This window comes from Physella acuta, unplaced genomic scaffold (genome assembly GCF_028476545.2).
Source record: "Physella acuta isolate Inbredline_101_S28 unplaced genomic scaffold, ASM2847654v3 ptg000695l, whole genome shotgun sequence".
NCBI classification, from domain to species: domain Eukaryota; kingdom Metazoa; phylum Mollusca; class Gastropoda; family Physidae; genus Physella; species Physella acuta.
In genome coordinates, this window is record NW_026732214.1 from 137,264 (window position 1) to 162,632 (window position 25,369).

The 25,369-nt window shown below is 34.7% G+C and overlaps 2 protein-coding genes across 7 annotated transcripts; one reads left to right on the top strand and one right to left on the bottom strand.

The window, feature by feature from the left end:
• Positions 1–237: 237 nt before the first annotated feature.
• LOC131949420 (uncharacterized) lies at positions 238–23,958 on the bottom strand. Its single transcript, XM_059311319.1, has 12 exons — positions 23,799–23,958; positions 21,627–21,677; positions 21,393–21,516; positions 18,213–18,337; positions 17,323–17,447; positions 15,299–15,427; positions 8,595–8,661; positions 2,583–2,620; positions 2,387–2,471; positions 1,834–1,959; positions 1,451–1,638; positions 238–630 (listed from the first exon to the last, which is right to left on the bottom strand). The coding sequence occupies exons 1-12, from the start codon at positions 23,848–23,850 to the stop codon at positions 415–417; spliced, it is 1,326 nt and encodes a 441-aa protein (XP_059167302.1). The 5' UTR covers positions 23,851–23,958; the 3' UTR covers positions 238–414.
• LOC131949422 (electron transfer flavoprotein beta subunit lysine methyltransferase) lies at positions 8,406–12,196 on the top strand. Of its 6 annotated transcripts, none has more exons than XM_059311326.1 (4): positions 8,406–8,560; positions 10,009–10,231; positions 10,799–10,929; positions 11,688–12,196. In XM_059311326.1, exons 2-4 carry the CDS (start codon positions 10,044–10,046, stop codon positions 12,026–12,028), a joined length of 660 nt encoding a protein of 219 aa, XP_059167309.1. In that variant the 5' UTR covers positions 8,406–8,560; positions 10,009–10,043; the 3' UTR covers positions 12,029–12,196. The 6 variants fall into 6 exon arrangements, with proteins under 6 accessions (XP_059167309.1, XP_059167305.1, XP_059167307.1 ...); XM_059311322.1 differs by lacking the exon at positions 8,406–8,560 and adding an exon at positions 8,748–8,907; XM_059311324.1 differs by lacking the exon at positions 8,406–8,560 and adding an exon at positions 8,751–8,873.
• Positions 23,959–25,369: the final 1,411 nt, after the last annotated feature.

The following is a 25,369-nucleotide window of genomic DNA, read 5'->3' on the forward strand; positions in this document are numbered from 1 at the left end:
GTCTACACAAACATCACATAAAAGTTGACTGAAATGTTACTGTCTACTGTCCAGCAATCCATGTCAAATGTTATTCACTATTCAGAGACCCCCCCCCCTCCTATCATCTCTGGGACACTAGAAATTTAATTTATCCTAACTAAAGTGTAAAGAAAGTGAGAGATATGAAAAAATGCAATGAGTACAACATTAATAAGGAGAATGACAGAACAGATCATTTAACACAAAATCTGCACATCAATATTCCTGTGTTTAATTTACTTGAGTCTTAAAAACAGTCAATTCTATACAACATTCCAAGTGCAATAGTACTATAAATCTCCCAGGAATAAACTGAAATAAATCGGCCAGTCAACAGAGTTGCAACTTAAAACAGTGGGCAATCCTAACCGTATAAACAGGCAACAAGTTTGTTTAAAGATCTTCTTCATCATCAGGCAGGGCTGTTTCTTGTGCCACCCTCAATTCATCTTCATATTTACGAGCAAGAGCAGCATCCATCTGGACTTCTGGTGGGATGAGAGCAGGCATTTCAACAAACTCCAGATTGGGGTCTCCTACCAATTTCCTTGCCAACCACAAGAAGGGTTTCTCAAAGTTGTAATTACTCTTTGCACTGATGTCATAGTACTAGAATAGAGGGAGGAAAGTTGCGTGTTAGAGACAACCTCACTAGGCTACTCTGTTTTGTCAACCAAACTAATTCATGCCATCTGTAAAGGACCCATACCACTTCAGTACCAGCCCATGGTGATATACTGATATTTAGGTGGTTTGATAATCATAGTAGATTGTAAACTTTCAAAAGCTGAATGTAGATAACAGACACTAATCTAAAAAAGATTCATTTAAGAAAAAACAAATCCATTAACCTTAAATTAAGAAATCGTAAAACTTGCAACAAAACATTGAAATTACTGGGTTAGGGAAAAAATAAAGGGACAACACCAATCACAAATAGCAATTGCATGTGCTATGACACATGCTATAGGACTGCTGATATATAATATGAACACACCCAAATGAACCCTCCACACATTAAGATTTTTTAAAACAAGAACGCCATACATTCACGTTGTAGACTTTATGAATTTGAATATTTCTTTATACACTATATTTTAAACTTCCATTTAGATCTACAAAATGTGTTTTTAAATATATGTATCGCTTACACTCTCACCACTAAATCTAGATATAAGTACAACTTGTCGATCAACGGAAAAACAAAAATTGCTGTTCTGGGAATTTATGGGCAGCCCCTCAATTAGCATATCTTTTTGGTAAATTAGCATTGAAAAGGAAACATGGGCCTGAGGACGCTTTACAACTTATTTGTACAAGTTTTTGTAGGATAAGCACTAAAATATTAAGTTGAAAACAAACCAATTATTTTTCTCTATATGCCCAACGTTCTTCCATCATTAAAAGCACAAATAATTGTGATACATACCTGCAAGTTCTTCTTCCTATGGAAAACGATTGTTTTGGCTTTGACTTTCCTGTCTTTAATATCCACTTTGTTACCACAGAGCACAATAGGTATGTTTTCACAGACTCTGACCAAGTCTCTGTGCCAGTTGGGAACATTTTTGTATGTGACGCGAGATGTGACATCAAACATGATAATGGCACACTGACCTACAAGAAAAATGAGGTGGCATCAATAACTGGCTCCTTCAAACCATAAATACAACAATGGCTGCTTTATGCCTCAGATTAGAGGGACATGCATTGCTTCAGGCTATTTCAGAAACATGTGATCATCACAGGCATCAAAAGGGCCTTCTGTTAAGACCTAATAGTGTAAATAAAAACAGTCAGGAAACCACAAACCTTGAATGTAATAACCATCTCGAAGGCCTCCAAATTTTTCTTGACCAGCAGTGTCCCAAACATTGAACTTTATGGGCCCTCTACTTGTGTGAAAAACTAAAGGGTGGACCTCAACTCCCAAAGTAGCTGAAATTTAAAAATAAAAGCCCTCAAGTTAAACACAAAACAGTGTACAATATATTTGCAAATAGGCCTAAAGCACTGAATTAACACCAAAAGTAATTCTCAAAAAATAAAAAAAAAAAAATTAGAATGCATATATAAAGACTTTCAGGTGATCTTTAAATAGCAATAATAATACAGAGCATATGGAATGGTTAAAAAGTAGTGTAGTGAAAGCATGTTTATCCTAAATTTCTAAAACAGCCATCCAAGGAAAACTTCATTATTGTACTCCCATCTGACATCAAGCATTTTGTGGGGTCTAGCCACCGCTCAGAATCATGTAGAGCCCTTGAAGCTGACTATATAACATTACCCAATAAGAACACTTGAGTTAACAGGGAACTTAGAATCTGAGCTCCACAGTACAATTTGAATATTTTAAACTTACCAACATATTTCTTTTCAAACTCTCCAGTCTTGTGACGCTTGACAAATGTAGTCTTACCCACACCACCGTCTCCAACAAGAACCAACTGTTAAAGAAAAATTTGAAAACTCCCTTAAGCTTATATCAGTTATTACTAAAATAATTTTGAAACAAGTTAAATAGACCTTAGCTACAATGAACTACAAGCAAAAAGTACCTTAAAAGTGGGTATATCGTCCATCTGCGCCATTGGTACTGTAAAAAAAATATTTGATATTTGTTTAAACTAAATTGTAGGCTACAAAATTTTCTTCTTTAAAGCCTAATTGGTGAAAAGTTTAAATCATTGCAAAGCATATAGATCTAAATTTGAGAAAAAATTAGCATCCTACCACCCATGTAAACTAACCTTAAATTTTAATATTTAACCCGCTGATCATCTCTTGTAAAAAAAAAAAACCAAATGCCTGGATTTTCTAAAATTTGAAGACCATCAGATCACATTTTGTGTCTATGCTGTTCATTCCACCCCTTAACATATTTATATGTGCCTATAGGTTTATTTAGGCTGGGTTTAAATAGACCTAATGTGCAAAAAAAAAAAAAAAAAAAAAAACTGCTTTTGAAAAAAATCCAGAGGCAGGCACTTGTGAGGCACTATAATTCAATTCAACACGGACCGTGAAATGCCATTTGAATTCACTAAAATATTTTCCTGCCAAGACTCAACCTTCAAAACCGATCAATCGCAGATTTACTATTTGTAACAGCTGGCGATTATGAAGGTTGTATGGTCAAATCTATCTAGATTTTAGAACCTAGATCTAGACTAGAATCTAGATTAGATCTAGCTAGATTCTAGATCAATTTTTCACTTGTGTTATCAAAAGCAAGCTAGAATCTATATTTTAGATAGTAGATCCAAAGCCGGAGAATTTACCATTGTCCAATAATGGAATGTTTGAAAAAGGGGTGTTAGGTTACTGGTAGTTAACTAAATACACACATGGCTGGCTAATGTCAATGCTAACCCTGTCCCTAACCCCAACCCTGGTCCTACCATATGCCTTACCCTAATTTCTAACCATAAAATTAGTCAAGATTAAAGTAGATTTCCACACGCGATCACACATAGCGAAAAATTCTGAACTCCCAATTTTCATCTGGCGCTATTTTGTAACAGTTTCACACAGAAACAAAACGAAAATACTGTATTACTCTGCTGCCATTTTACTATAATATGTGTAAGTCATTTTGTATTCCTACGCATAGAATTTGAGATATTCATGTTTTAGTGGCTTCACTACTAGCAACATTCCCCCCCCCCTCTTTCTATCACACGATCGCCTGCACCTGCTCGCGTAACGATAGTATTTTATACGTCTTAATCCAATTTCAATAGGCCTAGCTAAAATAAATAATTTAGGCCTACAACTTTAAACGTGTTGTTGATTGTATTATTAATTAATAGACTGCAAAACCAAATAAAAAACACTTTAAATTTATTAACTACACATCACGGATGACCCAGTGATAACTCAAGGGGTGCAACTTTAATAATCATAACAAAGGGACGTAACAATTACTAACAAGATAAAACCTAACATTTGCTAAGACATGAAGTAGATGATCAAAATAATTAAAACAGAAAAATTTATTATCTATAGTAGGGATTTAGGTAAAAAAAACACTAATCATCATATAAAAATAAAAATTACATATTCTTGTAGAGCTCAACAAAATGAAAACAAAACAAAAAAGATTTTCTGTCTAGCTCAAATAGTTTTTTTTTGGCGAATTTTTTTGTGAGGGGTAGAATCCCCTTGCTTTTGCATTGGCCAATTGTGACAAGTCATGGTATACCTGAATAAATTGAGCATAGTTATTTTACTTGCAGTTGTATTTTGTTCATATTTGCAGAGTTTAACTAGAATGATATATAGAACTTGTAAATGCTGTTGAAATTAATAAAAATAATACAGAACTTATATTTTTGTGTTGGCTTCCTCCCATAACCCCAAAAAACTGTGTGCTGCGCAAATATGAAAATGTTTCTAAAGCCCTATTTTATATAAATACAGCAAATGAAAGAACTACAAAGTTAGAAATCTAAAGTAAATGACTTGAACACTGTTATGTGCATATAATTGCCTCATTATTTTGGGCAGGTGAAGTAGAGTCCATCTTTAAGCCATTTTGTTATAAAACTGCTGCGCAAATATGAAAATGTTTCTAAAGCAATATTTTATATAAATACAGTGAATGAAAGAACTCCATAGTCAGAAATCTAAAGTAAATGACTTGAACACTGTAATGTGTCTATAACTGCCTTGTTATTTTGTGGAGGTGAAGTAGAGTCCATATAAAAGCCATTTTGTAATAAGTGAAATGAAGTTATCAGATCAATGTTTTTATGTGTGTATTGTGTATGGATTCTGATTTTCAGCATATAACTATATCTAAGGGTAAGTAGAACTTGAATACTTAAAATTACAGTTAGCACAATGCTAGTGTATAGCAACAGACAGGTAACCTAGATCTAGGTCAGACTCTGGTCAGTCTAGAGTCTAGTCTGACAAAATTGGATTTTTAGGAAAAACATATTCTGCAAAACTAGAACTAGAGCTGAAAAAATTAAAGATGGGTATGTAAATATATTTTGAAATAAAAAATTAGATTTGTTTGCACATGCCATAAGAATGCTGTTATTAGTTGATCAAACTTAAAGGCAGGAAGATCGGGATGAAAAAATATAACAATGGTGGCAGCGTGACCTACATACAGTGACTACGTTCGGAGGGGTATAACTAATGTCGGAGTCAAAATATCCAAAAACAAATTTCATTTCCAATTACTTAAGATATGTCTGATCAGTAATCTACTCTCATCTAGAGGAATCCTTTAAAAAATCGAGATTCCAACGTATTTGAAACTAACCTTGATACAGAGGGAAGACCAAAGCAGAGACAGCATGCAATCAGGTCGCAAAAGCCATTAAAACTAAGGGACAACCACTCTACTTTTTAATTAACCTTAGGAAATGACCTTTTAAACTTAATTAATTACCATAAATTAAAAACTTATTAGTATGCAAAACCAAATCTCGTGGGTCCGGTATCAGAAAGTAATGGGCGATTTCGGGTCATGTTTTTACCGCGAACTCGGCGGATGCCGACAACCCTATCTATAGGCCTACAGATTCTGTAGCTTGAAATATAGAGCATCTAGATCTAGGCTAGTCTAGCTCAAGTCATTGGTTATGCTGCGAGGATAAACCACCCCAATCTGCGGCCACCCCCATTTGACCTCTCAGGTTGCTTTAATAGCTTTAGCTATAGTATAGGCTTATACAGTGTCCCGCACATATGTAGAAGCTATTTATAGTTTACCTAATTATAAACACCTTTGATTGGTTGTTGTTATGTCTCCACCCGGACCTAGTGTTTTCATCCGGGGGATTTGGGATCGCTGGCTGACGTTATACCTCAGCTTAAAAATTTAAAAACCTGTCTTTCAGAAGGAGAAAGCAAAAGAATTTGACCTGGATATATTTAGGAATGGACATGCGTACAGCAGATACAGGTAGTTTCGTATAAAACATTCAAACAATTATATTATACGAAGCAATAAACAGACCATCACTTCGTGGCTTGACCGCGCAAAGGAAATCTACTCTAGATCTACAACTAACAACCAACACACCTATTTTATGGAAGAGTCTTGTAGTTGTCTTAGTAAATATTAGGTAAAACTCCACTTTAGCACATTTTATTCTCCGCTTCTTGTTTACCTACAGTTGAGGTTATTATAATAACCGAAACACACCAAAACATGAGGAAAACACAACTTATTAATTTGTATTGTATCTTTGTTTTAACAATTGAATAAAAATAAATAAAAAACAATGAGACTGACTTTGTTTTAGATTTTGATAATTTACTTTTGTCAAAACTTGAGAAAAATCCAAATTTAGAATATTGAATGTGCTGTGTGTCAGAATTTTCATGGCAATAGGTGAAGTACGTAGATCTAAACGTAACTCACAATTGCAAGGCGGTTAAGTTTGTATTGTTACAAGTATCTCCCAGGCATGATACTATAAATAAACATTTATGAACTGACAATGACCCCAAAACTGAGGCCAAAACAATTTCAAACAGCTATTGCCCGAGCTATGACGTATGCTGATAATTAAAGTCAATGTGAACTCACGGTGAACCCTTGACCGTTTAAGGATTTTTCTCCTGCTGACGATCACACGCACGCTATGTAATTGGGACAGTTCTAATGCTTTTTTGGCCAATGCTAGCAGGGATGCGATACGCATGCGCAATGGACAGAAACTACGACTTGCCTTCGCGGCAATGTTTTCGATGGTACTGTGCATGCGTGTGTGTTTACAGCCGCAGAACCCTAACACCAACTCTAATCCTAGCCATAGGTCACTGCGCATGGGCAGAGCTATCTTTTACCGACTAAGTGGTGACGTTGGGGAGAAAAATCTTCAGAGTAATCACTTCGTTTTTTTACCTTTTCTAATAAAAATCACATTCATTAAAAAAAAGGTCTAGATCTAGAGATCTAGTGTTTTCCAAACGTTTTTGTAGGCCGTTCGATTCACAGCTTCCGGGTTTGTTGTTTTGAAGCCATCTCATGGCTCATGCGCTTACCAAAAATGGCGACCAGTTTCGCTTTCACTAAACGGTAGAGGGATAAAACTAATAATAACGAGGCCATCGTTAATTTTAGACATCGGAACTATCCGTTTCTATTTCAGTCTGTTATTTAAGAATTCCCAGATGTACTTTTGACCTAATTTCTTTATTTGTATTTAACGAGGCCGTCGAGAGAAAGTCACGCTTACTTAGCTTGCGTTTCAAGTCGAATAAACTAAAGCAGGTGCGTTATCCAATAACTTTTTTATTAGACCCAATTTTTATAACATCTTTACTATCAAATAAAAATAGAATTGTTTAATATAATTAGGCTGACAACAATGCTTTTCATGCTGTAAGTAATAATGCCATTTTATTATATTCTTGTTTGGTGAAAACGAGGCGCGGGAAAATGTGTGCCGCGTAAGAATCCAATCATTTGGCTAGATTTATGACTGTTTTTTATGTCACACCTAAAAATAGAATGTTTACGCTTTCTTCGTTGATGATCGTTTTTATTATTTTTTAAATTGAAAGTATGAATTATTAGTTAGATTGCAGATTTTGTAACTTGGTATACTTACCCTTTATCAATTTTAAAAACATAGCATGCTGATTGTAAACAAATATAGTCATAAAACACAGAAATATAAAGTTATAATTGCGATGTGCCACACCCCCTCAAGAAAGCATGTGTTTATTAAGCTGTTTATCTTACTTTACAACTGTAATTAAAATTAATTTTCAAATTTTTATCACTTATTGGGTAAGATTAAGCACATGTTTACCAAAAATAAAAAAAATAAAAAAGCAAATTCTGTTTTAATGAAGGTCACGGGTGAAGTTTTTTTTTCCTTCTGTCACGTTCAGTGGAGGGTGCCACAGGCTGACCTGACTTTGGAATTTTTTTCAGTAATAATGACTTTGCACAGAAAGTTAAAATATGCTAAATTAGCTTAGTTTACTAGTGTTCTAGCTATTATTGATACATTTTTAATAAAAAAAATCATTCTGTAATTCTCATCAAAAAGCCTAGTTTTTGTGTGTTACGGTTGTGTTTATAATAAAATACGCTAAATGGAGGTGAACGTGAAGCGGGGAAATAAAATACATACGCTAAAATGGAGGTTTACCTAGTCTAGATTTCTAAATATTATTTACTCTAGTCTAGATATTTAAATAAACGGAAAACTAGAGCCTAGATCAACTCTAGCCTCTTTAAATGTAGAATCTAGATTTCTAGTTTCTAGGCTAGGCTAGCTAGACGATCTTAAGTCTTAATCGGTAGGGAGATCGTATTTTCTAGATCCTAGAATAGATATCTAGATCTAGTAACTAGACCTACATTTTCATCAAATGAATTTTATTTTAAAATGTTTAAAGTCTAAAATGATCTAGAGTTTAGATCTGCATACATTTTACTGAAGTCGTACAAATTTTAGATTAGCTTATTTGTAAAGGGATCCAATTCTCGAATTTTCACTGAACAAAGAAAACAATGAACGAGAAAATATTATCATTGTAACCTTTTTACATCAGGGTAGAGTATTTGTCAATGTAAATTGCATACTTACAAAACTTAAATGTAAGAGATGAGAAGGATTGAAAGCGATTAGTAAAATAACTCACTCTGGGCCTAACGAGAGGATATTTCAGTTACAGAAAAAGTACAAGGCAGTTTCTTCCGGTTTTGGCGCGATTCGCAGTTCTTTAACTTTATCTTCCTGTGGCCTATAACCTTTAGTTATTTCCCTTGATTGCAACACAGCTGATCGAAAAGATCTAGAATTTAGTAGAATCTAGCTAGGCTAGCTTCAGCCCAGAACTACAAAAATAAGAAATGATCTCTCATAGTTAGTCATATGAGATATAATGCATTGTATCCAGGTCTTGTTTAATGTGTATATGACATGCCAAATTAGCTTTCAATGAAAGCCGCATTTTATTAGGCCCCTAGCCTACTTATTTTATTTTGGAGTTGTGGCTAGTTTGATCCAGTACTGGGCAGTGCTGAGTAGGCTCAGACTCAGCTACCAAAAATAATTAAAATATAAATAATAAATTATCAAATCTTTTAATCTAGGTTGTAATTAGTCATTACTAATTTTAGTTAACCTATGATGAGTTAGCGTCAGTCTAGACTCTAGAACTCTATTCTAGATCTAGATTAGATAAAGTAGCTATGCTACAAACTACAAATTGTACAATGAGCTAGTTAGCTCGTGTCCGGACCGTCCTAGCTTACTAGATCTAGATCTACTTACTACTGAAGTAAGCCACTAGCTTGGCCTAGTCTAGCCTAGTAGAATTATTAGTTGGGGGTGGGTAGATCCAGTGTTTCTTCCAGACTTTTTTCTCCGTGGGGGGGGGGGAGGGGGCACTTGATATTTTCGGGGGGCGGACACTAGTAAAAGTGTATGTTTACTATATAAATTCCATCTCGTTTGGGGGGGGGGAGCAGAGCCTGGAAGATACTCTAGGATAGATCTAGAAATGAATATTAAAACATTTTGTGACAAGGGGTGTAGTTTCAGTTCAGCATTTGAATTTGTGAGGACAATTGTTGAAATGACGGAATTACAACCAGTATGATGAATATTTCACTTTTTTTTAAAAGTTTTTTTTCCTATTTTACTCGATCTTGTCCCAACACAGTTGGTATTTTTATTAAAAATTTAAAAAATACACAAGTTGCTATATTGATGGTGATAGGCTGAGGTGGGACATTATTTATGGAGGAGGTTTGACTATTCATTTGTTTGGGAAGGTAAAAAAAAATTATTTTAAAAAAAATGTCCACACTATCCCCTTGACACAAACTCGGTGAAACCATTGAGTGTATGTTAAACAGTATCTACAACTGCCTGTGTTTTAGGCTTGTTGCAGAGCGCTCTTTTGATAAAAAGATAGAGATAAATACAGATATGTTCCTCTTCTCAACCTAATCATATTGAATCATGTATTATATCTTTACATCTAATGATTTAGTCAAAAGAAGCATTAGGTTGTAGAGAACAAGAGAAATGAAAACAACTTTTTTAAGACGTCTTATCAAACAGCACACTAAGCTCTCTAGACAACACTTAACCCCAGAAATAAATCTAAATCTCATAACACCGGAGTGCTCCTTGTGGACAGCAAACCCTGAGGAATGTCCCTTCCAAGATCCATTTTGGGCCTTCTACTGGCCAGGTGGACAAGCATTAACCAGGTGGTTGTACAATTTTAAATTAAATTAATGCTGTAAAACTTAGTTTTTTCCATGTTAAGCTAGAGCATTCAATGTTCACAATTTACCATATGCTATTTGTTATTTTTATGACCAATGATAATATTATTTTATTGAAAGTTTCAACCCTACAACTGCCCTGCTTGAATCCCTTAGTTTATCAAATGTAGTCACTAGACAGTTCACTTTTTCAAATATAGTCACTAGAAAGTTCACTTTTAAAAATATAGTCACGAGACAGTTCACTTTTTCAAATATAGTCACTAGACAGTTCACTTTTTCAAATAGAGTCACTAGACAGTTCACTTTTTCAAATATAGTCACTAGACAGTTCACTTTTTCAAATATAGTCACTAGACAGTTCACTTTATCAAATATAGTCACTAGACAGTTCACTTTTATACTATACTGTGGTGGGTATCATTGTTGATTTGATAAAATGATAATGCTTTTAATTTTAATGATTTAAAACATCAAGATTTTTATTATTTCTTTTATGATAGTATTAACGTGAATCTGCACATCCTGATATTCTTGTTTTTCTACCAGATATATATTTGACAATCCAAGTTTGTTTTGGAAGAAATCCATCCTGGATATTGGAAGTGGGTGTGGGTCTGCTGCCCTAGCATGTAAACTAGTTGGTGCAACTCAAGTTGTGGCTAATGATATTGATCCAGGTATACTGAGTGTAACAGGAACATGTTTAGTCTATTTTTTAGTGATTATCAACTGTATTTTTACAAGCTTTTATTTAACTTGATTCCTCTGGCATGCTTGCCTGTTGTCATGGGTGTGAACATGATTTCATCCACTTCTACTAAAACTAGGTTAGGATATGATGATAATACAACATCATGATAGAATGAGATGTTTATATACCTAGATAAAATTAATTAAGATTGATATAGTAGTTTTAGTCTCATAATTTGATTTTCTTGATGCAAAAACGTAAAAACTTAATTAAAAGCATTTTTACTAACAAGAACAAAACATGATTTTCTTTAAATATAACGATGCACCACTGTTCCTAAAACTATAAAGAAAAGAACTGGTCATTCATAACATTTTAGGAAGTGTAACAAATTGACTAAATATTAAGAAATTTGTAAGAAATTTATCGTTTGTAGTTTTATAAGAGCATACTATTTTAGTTGGTGCATTTTATATGAATTTAAGCATTAGTACCTACAAATTACCAAATGTTAAATACTTTTCTTTATATAAATGCTATTATATTTTAAGAAAATAATTATAGTTTCTTCCTTCTAGTGCATTAATGAAAGCTTGCTATTATATATTTTTAGTAATTTTTGGCATTTTCAACTCAGAGCACTGTTGGTAGTAACTGTCACATTATTAAACGTTGAGGGGAGATGACTCTCAATTTGACAACACTGCACTATGCCAGCTAAGACCATGTTTGTTTACCTTTCAGTGGCAGCTGTAGCAATTCAAATGAACATGGAGGAGAACTCAGCACAAATCAGCATTGACACATCCAACCTCCTCAACTCTCCACTCAAACAACATTTTGACATTTTACTCATGGGAGATATGTTTTATGACGCAGATTTTGCTCACTCTATAGATGCCTGGTTATGCTCTATTGACTATGGATACACCGCCTTCATTGGGGACCCTGGACGTTTAGCATTTGATCAACACCCAATGAAGACTTTGCTGAAACAAGTGGCAGAGTATCAATTGACAAGAATTTGTCAGATTGAAAATAAGGGCATGAGTAGTGGGAAAGTGTGGATGTTGAAACCATCCTGACATGAAGGACTGGAAGAAATACTGGACAAGGAACAAAATAAACCATCTTATTTTCTTTTATTGATCATGGTGTTGTACATACAATTAAACATCAGTAATAAATTTGTACACCTTTTTCTATGTAAGAATCCTATATTAAAAAAATATTTGTAACTAACATTTATACCAGTACATGTCATTAGCATTATATATTACAAGGTAAAAAAAAATATGTATAAATCAAGTTTGTAAAAATTATTTCAACCTTAAAGCAAAAGAAATTCAAGAAAATATAACCACTGGTCTAAATGCTATTATAAGAAGAAATGAAATGACTGACAAGGGATAAAAAAATATAACAAGGGGGAATTTATTTTTTTTAAATCACAAAACTTAGGTAAAGGGAATTGTTGAGAAACAAATAGTTGTTGAAACATGTGCTACCCTACCCACTGAGTACAGTGTTTTAACTTTCCAACAGGTGGATCTACAAGAGAAGAAAACACATTACAAATTACACGTTCTTATTTGCCTCAACAAATTAGCATGGGTTCAACAAGGTAAAAATAAAGAGTATTTTTCAAGTTATTGTTCAAATATACTTCCTAGAATATGCTGACTTTGAAAAATAAAATTGTAATATCTTTTTAAAAAGCATATTATGCACCAACATTGTGCCAAAGTTTGTAACAAGCTTTGTAAGAGAATGAAATAAATAGAAGAAGAAAAAAAATGGCTGCATAACTGTAATCACAGAGATGGTCTACAAGTGTGTACGACAAGCTACACAGTTCACATGAGCACCACTGCCAACAGAAATTTCTTTTTTTACTAGACAACAGATTTGTATAGCGCTAGATCTAGCTTTAGTACACACAACAATAAAGTTTGGTGACAGCCACTGGACAACAGTTGATCAAACTAAAGCTGGCATTGGTTTCCAGATACATCTAGTTCAGTTGGGCAAAAACAGGTCAGACTCAAAGTTTGACACAAAAACTGACTGAAATATAGTATCGTCCATACATTTTTTGGGCAAACAGCCAGCATAAATAAAATTGGTCAACATATTCATTTCTTAATACAAATGTTATGAAAGTTTAAAGAAATGAGTTTAACAAATAAAAACTTGATAGAGATTTAGAAATGTGTAGAAACCGTTGACACTAAATTATCAATGAGCCTAATGCCAAGACAGTCTAACCCAACAGTGCAGACTGTAAGACTTGATGGAATGTTGGCATCAAATAAAACAAACTAGCCTTCACTAAAACAACTAATTCTTACGCATTATGTCAAAAGTTGATTGATGGAAAGTGTTTTGGAATGATGTCAGCTATAATCAAAAGTAATGCGACAACAAGTTCTATCTAGCAAGCTGAGGATGCCCACCCCACAGGAAGACTAGGTTCCCTACACATGACAGGTATACTGTCAAACAATCGTACACAAGCTGAAATATAGCGCAAGCTATTTAAAAATTTACATTTTTTTAAAAGCCACCAAGGTACACATTGAGGACTTTGGTGTATACAACAAGACTGTTAAAAACATTTCTATCAATAATTTGTTCCAACATTCTAGTCACAATGGCCATTCATAACTCAGCCATGATGATACCTCAAGTACACAGCTCCCAGATATAGCAATAGAATAAATATCTAAATCAGATTTACATGTCAAACATAAAGAAACAGTCATGTACAATTTAAAAGTTAACAAATCCAATACACAAACAAGAAAAAAATTCATTGTCACTGGAACATCCTAAAATTTCTACCAGGAAAACAGAAGTTTGTGAGCATCCATAACATAAAATAAAAACTTTCTAGCTGACTCAAAGCCACAACAGTGAGCAAAATGAACAAGAGATTTATTGCTTCTCTAGACATGGGGCCAGCCATTAACAAGACTATGTACAGGAGCTATCTACACTCACTAGCAACCAGAATGTACAACAATGGTTCTACACTAACTTTTAACAATTAAAAACCACACAACTTGCTCAAGACAACAAGACTAGTTATTTATGTGTCTTTAGTATACTCACACCAAAACTATTCACTCAATTATTACTTCCAAGATGTCATTCTAACAAAGGGTACATAACAAATATTTTACTAATTTTTTATTAATAAATTATTATTAATAAATATTACTTTCAGCACATTTATAAATGTGTTGCCATCTTTCTTTAAAAAAAAACATCAGAGATTGAGAAGATGAACATTTATGCCAGCCATTGATTGTAACAACACCATAAGGCTGTACCTAACAGTCTACAACAGGTAGTCTCTGGGCTGGTCAATACACTGTCCACATAGGTGACAGTTCAAGGAAACAAATGACAGCCAACACCTGCACTAACAAGCTGCATGTACAAACAGCTAGACTATATGTCAAGACAACTCCGCTAGGATAGAAAACTCAGGAAGCTTTTAAACAGGATACATTTTGGATGGCATATGATGCATGACAAAAACATGGGCAAGAAAGGGTTAAAATTAAATACCACAATTGACCAGACTCATTCAAGAAATGTCCTTTGTTAAAAGCAAAAATTGCGTTTAAAAACCATGAATACTTGATGAGTAAAATGGTTAGTTACAAGATTGTATTGACTGGACTACACATGAACCTCTCAATAAGACATATACACAGCATGTACATCAAGGCTAGAAACCACGACATCACTAGCTAACTGCTGACAATCTGAAGGCAAGAAAGATGTACTTTCCATCAGGAGTCATGTATCACATTCAAGAAAATACATTTCTTCTAAAGATGAGGAAACAGTGGGTTACACAGTAGACTTGACTGGAGGCTAACCAGGGGGTGGGGGGGAGATTTATAACCCACAATGTTGGCCGTACACATATTTTATAATCCAAACATTAGCAGCAATGGTGGCCAGGGGAGGGATGGTGACACCCTTCAAACTTTAGGCCATCAATCACGAGGAGTGCCAACATGAGGCCAGGGTTAACTGGTTAGACAAGCCAGCACTAGTCTACTGTGTGAGACCAGGGTTAACTGGTTAAACAACTGGTTAGGTTAGCCAGCACAAGTCTACTGTGTGAGAGGCCCCAGCAGTGTAAAGAGTTGGACTATGTCTGCTGCCAAGTGTCCAGCCTCTGACAATACCTTCATCATCCCTACAACTTCTACTTCCATTGTAAAGTAGCATACAATTTATTTAAGGTTTCCTATTAAATGAATTAAAACATTGTCACATCCCACAAAAATGGTAATCATTCCAATGAAATGTTTCTAACAGTAAAAGACAAGTTAACAGCACTTTTTCTTAGCTTGCTTGGCAGCCCCAGGCCCCACACGTATTGTCTGGGCTGGTGGTTTCCTCGCTTCTTCCTGCATCTTGCGCTTCGACTCCAGAACTAACTTAGTAATTGCCATAAACATCTGAAATGTCAAGGGGAAACTGCTTCAAACTTTGTTAACAATAGTATTGTAACCATATATCTATTTCAAATTATAAAAACATATGCAGGTATATATATATATGTGTGTACAGGCATACTTTAAAAAACTTCCAATAAAAGTGAATAGTTTGCATAGCTCAACATTTACATTACTAAATGCTATAATGTAAAAACTTTTTTCTTCATAAAATAAGCAAGAGAATTTGAAGGCTGAATAGCATGCTCTATGGCAGGATTAGTGGTTAGTTCAACTGTTAGTCAAAGATTTACATTCTCTCATCTAGCCTGGGGCTAGCAGCACTTTTTCTTTTTCCTCGAGCCATCATGGAGACTGGGAATAATTTTATCCGATGCCTGATCGCGCTGTACCTGTTTTTTCTTAGTTTCCAATACCTGCTTTGTTATAGCCCTAAACATCTGCATACAATAAAAATATGGAAAAAATGTCAAGGATTAAATAGGGAAAATGTAACAAGCAGTGGGAACAATGAACATCAGTGGGGAGGAAACACAAAGACATGATGCAAAAAAACAAGTGGTTGACATTGGTGTGAGGGTAAGGAGTGTACCATTGACCAGTTGCTATGACAACAAAAACAACAGTGGTTGACATTGGTGTCAGGTAAGGAATGTACCATTCACCCATTGCCATGACATACTTTATTTCCTGCTTGACATGGTAAATACAGCCTCATTTTTGTTTACTGACACGTTGGTCACTTAAATAAATATTTTTCTTTCACAAGCTCGGCAGTAATACTGATTTTATTAAAACAAAATGTGCTTAGTGTTAAGCATATGCCATTTGTGGTGTATTTGTCCATATGTTAGGTATACTGGTGCAGGTAAAAATTAAATACTAAATAAACGTTATTTATAAAACTTGCTTTTTAAATAAAAGCATTAGTCGCTCATAAAATCTACACATTTTGGCTACCAAAACTTTTATTAAGCAAATTTTATATTCTTACTTTTAGTGCAATTAAAAGCTTATTATGATATAGTGTTTTATAAAATATTTTTATTTTCACTGTACCTAATTGGGCCTTCTCAAAAAAGTATCAAAATTTAGGTCGAAGCATACAAGTCAAATTGATGACCTGGTATACACAATTTTAAATGTGTATTCTACAATAAAACTAAAACAAGTATAAGAAAGCTTCATAAGATAGGAGAGCTGTGGATGGATCTGATGGTCTTACAACTTCCTAAACTAATATCAATAAATATGTATTAAAAAATGGCACACTGTTAAGTAAATAAGTAAATCAAACTGCACAAATAATTGTGCAAAGGTGCTTTAATAAAGTTCAGATAATTAATGCAAGACTTTAACCATTAACAAGTAAAACTGAAAAAATTTGGCACCAATTACCTCTGATTACTAGAAAAAGTGTTGCCTGTTTTAAAATAGGCAAGCAAAATAAAGACCCGTTTAATAAGTTTCCCAAGAACCTCTGTAAACATTCAATGTATTGGGTGGTGGTGGTGGTCAAGCCAGACATAATTAGAGCCACAACATAAATACAACATTTAAGCTGTGTAGATTTGTTTCAGTTCTATCCCTAAGAGTTTTTATCACATTACATTAATTATAATACTTAAGGATAATACATATGTAGAATGGTGATTGTTTTAGCGTAGCTTATGAAATTCTACTGTGGAATATAGCTAAAGCTAAAATTACAAGTGGTCATTTTTTAAACATCAAAATGTGTTTATAATTTAATGGGAAATAATATAGATTAATTCAGTTTAAAAACTTAAATTAGAAAGTAATTTCTTGATTGGATATTTTTAAAAAATAAATCTACACAGCAAGTTAGGTTGAATGCATAACAAAAGAGAATACTGATTGGGTGCGTGAGTTGATACCTCTTCTACATTTTTGTTGTCTTTGGCGCTGGTCTCAAACAGCTGAATCTGCATGCGCTCGGCAAATCTCTGGGCATCTTGGGTTAGCACGACCTTCCTGTCTGGGTCATCATCTTTGTTGCCCACTGCAAGAAAATACATGGGTCATTCAATGTTAGACAGAGGGTCATTCAATGTTAGACAGGATGCTTTAACCCTCTACAGTCCAGGTAAAAAGACTTTTAACTAAAACACTTTTAAAAAAATTCATTTGAAAATATCCGCTAACGTTAATAAAATTTCAAATACCATCACTAGGGAAAAAGAGACTAAGTTTATAAAGTATAAGTTTAATAATAAAAAGCTAAATAATTTACAACTAATGAACAAAATAATATCAATCTCCGAACATAAAATAAAAACAACATACTTTTTACTATTAATTTTTATTTTAAAAAATTATTAAGAAAAGCTAAAATAATAATTCAACATAATAACTAACTACTTTCTTTTTTAAAATCACTATCTCGGTTACATTATAACCAAAGCCCAACTCAACAGCAGAAGCATTTTGATTTCATTAATTATACTGCCTGTAATTCAGAATTTATTTTAATGAACTTTACAATAAAAATCTTAGAAAATTAACCATTAACCACTAGTGATAAAACAGCAACAAAAAAATATATATATATATATATAAAACTTCTGTCACTAGTATCTGCAAAATTACTCCTGTCACTTCACTTAAATACATACAGCACTAATAATGTGGCTACAATACAACAATAGATATTTCCCTCTAATAAATGGGTACCCACCTACAATACACAAAAGTAATCTCCGTCTAATAAATGCGCACCCACCTACTATACACAGAAGTAATCTCCCTCTAATAAAGGCATACCCACCTAAAACTCTATTGACCACATCACAGTTCTGGTCTATCTCATGCAGCCACCTCTGGACATTAGCAAATGACTCTCCGCTGGTTACATCATACACAACTAGCACACCATGTGTACCTCTGTAATACCTGGGGAAGGAAAGACAACTTATTAATACCTGACCAAGGGAAGATTATGCAAGGAGTGATAGTAGTTGTAAAAGATTACCTCCAGTTAACATTAGGATTTCCCAAAACTTAACATAGGAAGGTATCACCTGTATGTTTAAAGTGAGCTAATAATAAATGTATTATCTATGTTCAAATGTGTCAGACACAACAGTATGAGAACCTCAGACATAATGACATGTGACTGGATTAAACAGGACATGACAGTGAGTGGTGTCAAGCCTACTTGTAATGTCAATAGCCACTTATTTCAGGCACTATTTTAATCACAAAGTTTTAAACTAATGCTATAATCAACACCTTATGAGCAACCAAACTGTCTTTTATGGACATTAATGCGTTGTTTCAAAGTCTGACACAGTGTTTATGAAATGTACAAACTATCCTTGTATGTTAAGGAAGAAACATGAAGTTTATATGAGACAATAGGAACCTGTACCCATTATGAATACAACAATCGCTATGAGAGAGAGATAAAGAGCAGTCCATATCATAGTTTTATAAATAACCTCCAAGCACAAGCTTCCAGTGTCGCAACATGCCTTTGTTATCAAGAAAAAAATTCTGGTACACTCATGCTTACTTATTGACACTAGATTCACATTTTGAGTAGATTCTATGGGATTACAGTTTATTGAGATTTTTAAAGAGGATTTTTATGAAATTCTAATTTTTATGTATTGTAAGGAAATGAATACACTGGGTTATGCTATGGCTTGAAGTCAAACTGAGGCACTTTTCCCCAAGTGAAGTTAGTAGGTGGTAAGCTGACTATATTTTGTCTAATTTAAGCAGGGGAATAACAGAACTTTTATTTTCTTCTTATATTTACATCATCTTAAAGCTGTCAAATGGAGGAAAAAACATCTTTGTTCCTAAGGGTGACCACTCTACTTCACAGCTGAAAGACAGTGTTATGGTCTGCATGTGATTTGACATTACCAAAAAACCAGCTCAAGCCCCCCCCCCCCCCCCTCATCTCGCAGATAGACATTCTACTTCTATCCCAACATAAAACAAATTTCATCTTTAGCTTCTTGTTCCCGGGCAATACAAACTGATACACAGCAAAGATAAGCAGCCAAGTGTACCACTTCCTTGTTCCATCATTGTGCTATGTAGACTTCTGATCAGCAGAGCATGTGGGTAACTCAAGTCACTAATCCATACCCCTGGATCAGCATGTGGGTAACTCGTCACTAATCCATACCCCTGGATCAGCATGTGGGTAACTCAAGTCACTAATCCATACCCCTGGATCAGCATGTGGGTAACTCAAGTCACTAATCCATACCCCTGGATCAGCATGTGGGTAACTCAAGTCACTAATCTATACCCCTGGATCAGCATGTGGGTAACTCAAGTCACTAATCCATACCCCTGGAACAGTGCAGCCTAACCCAGTGTTTCAGCTATTGATATTTTATACCTGCCTCATACTCACATATTATTTTAAGGATGAGCATTATAATTATCAACTCAGTCTAAGAAAAGAATCCAATAAATATTTCACAACTTTAACCTAAAAAATAAACATATACTTCTCAAAAAGATTTCTTGATAGTAAATAATTTTTTAATGCAATTATTTTTTTAAAAAGATTGCAATTCTATTTACTAGCCTTTTTAAAAATTAAAAGCAAAGCATTACTACATTTGTAATTTTAGAAAGAAATTGTAATGAGCCAAAGTCCTAAAGCAGGACCTTATTTAATGTTTGCCAATAGACCCAAAGTCCTAAAGCAGGACCTGGTTTAATGTTTGCCAACCTGGCATTGAATAGACCATAAACCATGCATGAACTCATGATAATCTACTTACCCATGTATCATAGCTTAGACACTTACTTCCACATCTTACTTCCTGGTGCAACATACAGGACAATAAGGGAGGGAGGGGGGCACTATAGGATCTACATCGTGTACACTATTTTTATTATCAGGTGACCAATATAAGATCAGAACAACATTTGTTGCTAGCTGATGTCTAGCAATAATCTTGTTTGTACACATATGCTAATCTACATTTTAAACAGACTTCATAAAAATGTTAAAAAAAACAACTGTTGGGTAATTTGTTCTACAAACATATTTGAAACTGAATATTTAAACTGAAAACCAGCCAGGCAAGAAAAATTTTAAAGCTACCAGTAATGGCATATTTGCCTTTACATCCTTGTTTAACTTTACTGTTTAAAAAACAGTAGCTGATGAATGAAGGAGGTGTGTACATTGTAACCTAGCAATACACACTAACACAGTGTTTACACTAGTAGCACCATATATACCACATGTCTGTATAAAACTTGAGAATAGCTAATGTATATATGAAGGAGGTGTGTATATACTAACCTAGCAATACACACTAACACAGTGTTTACACCAGTAGCACCATATACACCACATGTCTGTGAATAGCTAATGTTATATAAAAACATTTTTCCCATGGAACATGTATAGGCCTACTTAGTTGATGCAACTTTTTCTTCTAGACATGTTAAGTATACACATGAAGCAAAAGTAAATACTGTATAACAAGACAAAATGTTTTTTCCAGTTCCTACAAACTGTTTTCTCACAATAATGGCAAAGACCAGTGGACCTTCCTATAAATGAGAACCAATCAGACAAGCACAAATAGTTCCAATCTGATATTAAATTAAGACTGAGACAACTGAAGTGGCATGTGGTAACTTTAAATATAAAATACTTTTACATACTAGCATATATAAAATACTTTTACATACTAGCATTAACTGTCTAGACGCTGACAACCAATGGGGTCCAGCAGTGTTAAAAGAACACTGCTTTAATTGTTGTTTCACAATCAAATTTCCTAAAACTACGAAATCAAATAGACAGGAAAACTGCAAAATTAAACACAGTTAAAATAGCAGCTCTAACGATATTGTGACCTAGATATATGACTAAAAGAGTAAGCAGTTTAGAATCTGTCATTTTATAGATGACTTGATTAAAATTAGAAGGTTGATATGTCTAAGAATTTTAAAAACCTACGTGGATGTAATTGTTCTAAACCGCTCCTGACCAGCAGTATCCCATATTTGTAGCTTGACCCGTTCTCCATTGACCTCAATGGTTCGGATTTTAAAATCTACTCCTATTGTTGTGATGTAAGTTCCTGCAAGTAGAAACCCAAAGGTAAATAAACACAAGACACACACTGAAACAACAACAGTTTTAAGTTCAGGCAAGAAGTGAATGATACTTTGTTCAAGGGAGAACACTCACCTGAGAATACATTATCAGCAAATCGTAACAGTAAACTGCTTTTTCCAACACCTGAAAATGAAAAGTGACGTGTAAATTTCAACCAAGGTTGTTGTTTTTTTTTAACATCCTTACAATATCAGTTTTCTCTCTAAAGAGGTCACCCAACCAACTTTTATTTAGAACAATTCTGCAACATCTCCTACCCAAACCATTCCAACTCACATAGACCTAAACCTAACTGAAACAAAAGATTGAGTATAGGATGGACCAGAATCCATTTTTATAGATTTACAATAAAACAATGAGATTTAGAAATACCAGCAATGTTTTCATTTATTCAGTGACCAACACCCTCTTTCACATATGAAACCAAAACCACACAACAACCCTATCCCATAGTCATAGGAGTCAGAGGTCATACTCCTGTGACCAGCTGATAGGCTACTGTTTATGTAGCACAGCTCTTGGCCACCTGGCGACCACCCCAAACAATATAACAAAATAAAAATTTGTAATCCCCCTCCACACCATTCATATTAGCCTGTATAAATATAATACATGTAAGCTGCCTCAGTTGTAGCTAAAACTAAAACCCAAACCTTAAAGAGTCTTAGAAAAGACATCTCAGTGTGTTTTCATCACTATCTAGCATCTACTAAATATATTTATTAGAAGCAGACAGTAGATCTTGATTATTTAAAGTTTAAAAGGTGATTTGATAGGCTTATTTCTGTATAAATATTCACACAGTAATTTTATATATTATGTATAGGCCTAAGTATGCTTAGTGTAGAGTGGACGAAACTGATTAACAAATACATATTCAACTTAGGCCACCATTGTAGAACAAGTTAATGTTAAGTTAACAAGTTAATTTAAATTTAGAAAATAGCTTGGATAGGCCTAGTTAAAATCTGATCATCAGTTATTGTTCATTCAATATTCATGTTTCCATCATCATTTATTTTCTAAGCATTTCCCTAAACGTATTGTGGCACATGACTTCACTTTTTTTGTCTTTTTAAAAAATATATTGCCATAACGCACAAATGAGAAGAAGTAAAATACCATTATTATCCACCTGGTTTCATTGGGTTTTTTTTTTAAATTTAAATATTAAGTCAGTCTTTAGTACACAACAGCAAACAATGAAAATGATTTTCCTAATTAAAGCAGTTTCTTTAAAAGAGGAGATTATCCTGTGGAACAGGATTGGCTGTCATGAACTATTCCATCAAATAAAGCTGTATCAATAATTGCATGGCAATTTCTTCCTTATTTTTAGTATTAACACTGGAAGTGGAAGTAGGTATATCTTATGGATTATTCCCAGTAGGCCTAGACACTTCAAATTAAAAATAATAAGTTGCTGGTTGAAAAGCCTTTAGTATTGTTGGAAATTATGATAAAGTAGTATAAAGAATGGTGAATGCTAGAAACTGGGAAATTGAAGTATTTAGCCTAGTAATTAGAGTATTGGTAAAATGGACTCTTCCAAAAATAAGTGTGCTAAATTGTAAGAAGTAGTAGTAGTATTTCTATTCAGTACTATTTGTAATCTCAGGTTTTGTTCAATCTGTGTAGAGTTAAATTAGAGTAATGAGTAAACTGTTAGTCACTATGACAGGAACAGACATTGGGAACCCATGGCGTAGTCCGTAGAGTCAGAAATCAGGGTTCGGGCTTTGGTTTGAGTTGATTATCAGCATGTAACTAAGTAACATTTAAAGTACTATTGTATTTAGATATCTACTAGATCTAGTACTAGATTCTTGATTATTACCAGTACCACATCACAAACTTTGATGATTTTAATTTACTTTGACAATTCCCTCTTTCCCCCCCCCCCCCCCCCCTTTAAAAAAATGAGATTCCAAAATTGTTCTAGATCTAGATCCTAAATACTAAATAAAATAAAAGTCCTAAAGAAAGACTGGTGATTTAAAACATGATAGTAGGCCTACACACCCCTAATAATGTACAGATCCATTATGAATGTAACTTAAGCAAGATTAACAACAAACATGCTACCTGTCATTTATAACTGAGTGACTGTTATAGTTTTTCTGTTTTGTTGTGTCTGATTTTCATTGCCTGCATCTGCATTGTTTTTTTCTTAACTAGATCTACACACAGACAAGATTTAGTAGAACTAATCTAGATCTAGGTCTATACGAGAAATATACTTACCACTATCACCTATAATTAAGAGTTTAAATAAATGATCATATTCTCGAGCCATGGTAGCTCTGGGATTTCTAAATCAAGTAAAATTAGTGCTGTAATCCGTTATATCGATAATTTGTGAGGGGAGGACTTAACTCAAAGTCGGAAGCGATGAGATCGCTGACTACACAATCTATTTCCGAGTTTACATTCAGCGCATGCGCAGTAGTGTAAAAAACATAAAATCATAGATCTAGCCGAGGCCTAATTCAATATTATCATAGCTTACTAGCGGAATTAAAAATAAAATTATTGAAATCCATGCACTTTGATTTACGGGTCATTCGTGTATGACATCCACATTAAAAAAAAATGTTAGACCTCCTCTCCCGTCCACACGCGTCGATTTTCAACCACTCCCCCTTCCAATGTGGACGTCCACTAACAAAACTTTCTTTGGGGTGAGGGGGAAGGGGGGTTAAATTTTACGAGGAGCGAATACTAGTTGAATTAAATATTTTTATATCATTATTAATTGCATTTTTTTTTCTAATTCTTTCGGGGGTGGAGGTGGTGGACATGCTTCGGAAGACATGTCACCTTCCCCACCCACCCACCCAAGAAGATGTGCCTGAGAGAAACTCTGCCGCAAAAGTATTAAACACTAATTGTGTGTGTGTGTTGAAAGCATTATCTGTTTTGCACAGGGTGTATAATAATAATAACTTTAGTAAGGGGTCGTCCATTAATGACGCCACACCGGCTCATCAAAAAAGCGAGACGTCATTAATGTATGACCCCTAAGTCTTAAAGTTAATGATCTGTATAGTTCTTGTTTACTTTATAGCTCGCTTACCAATAAGGTACTAAGTAATAATTATTTTATTTTATTATTGGGGTTGTCCACTTATAACGTCACACACCTAAGAGGGGAGGGGGGATGTTTGTACTTATGTCACCATGCTTGTGAGGCGATTGTGGGGTGGGGTGAGGGTGTCGGTTCCAGTGTTTCTTCCAGACTTTTTTCTCCGGGGGGGGGGGGGGGGGGGGGGCACTTGAAATTTTCGGGGGGGGGGGGGGCGGTAGACTTTCTTCGGGGGGGGGGCGGACACTGTTAAATGTATATATTTTCTATATAAATTATATAAAATTTCGGGGGGAGGGGGAAAGAAACTCTGGTCGGTTCTCAGTGGCGTAGTGAGGTCGGTTGTCACCCGGTGCGGCACTTAATGGTGTCACCCCCCCCCCCCCCCAGAGGCGTAGCGACCCTTCCCGGGGACGAACTTTCAAATGTCACCCCCCCCCCCCCCCCAAGATTTCGATTTGCACCCCCCCCTCAAACTTTCGATTTGCACCCCCCCCTTAAGTTTTTCTCTATATATTTTGCTAATTTTTGCTTTGGTGTCACCCCCTTATATGGTGTCACCCTGTGCGGTCCGCACCCCCGCCCCCCCCCTCGCTACACCTCTGTCGGTTCTGAATATATGAGAACACACTTTTGCACTAATGCAGTAATCAGTAGTGCAATAACTGAACACTACTACCGGTGCTTAGAGTGTATTTACGGTAATTAACGTACTCCGTATTTCTGTTGG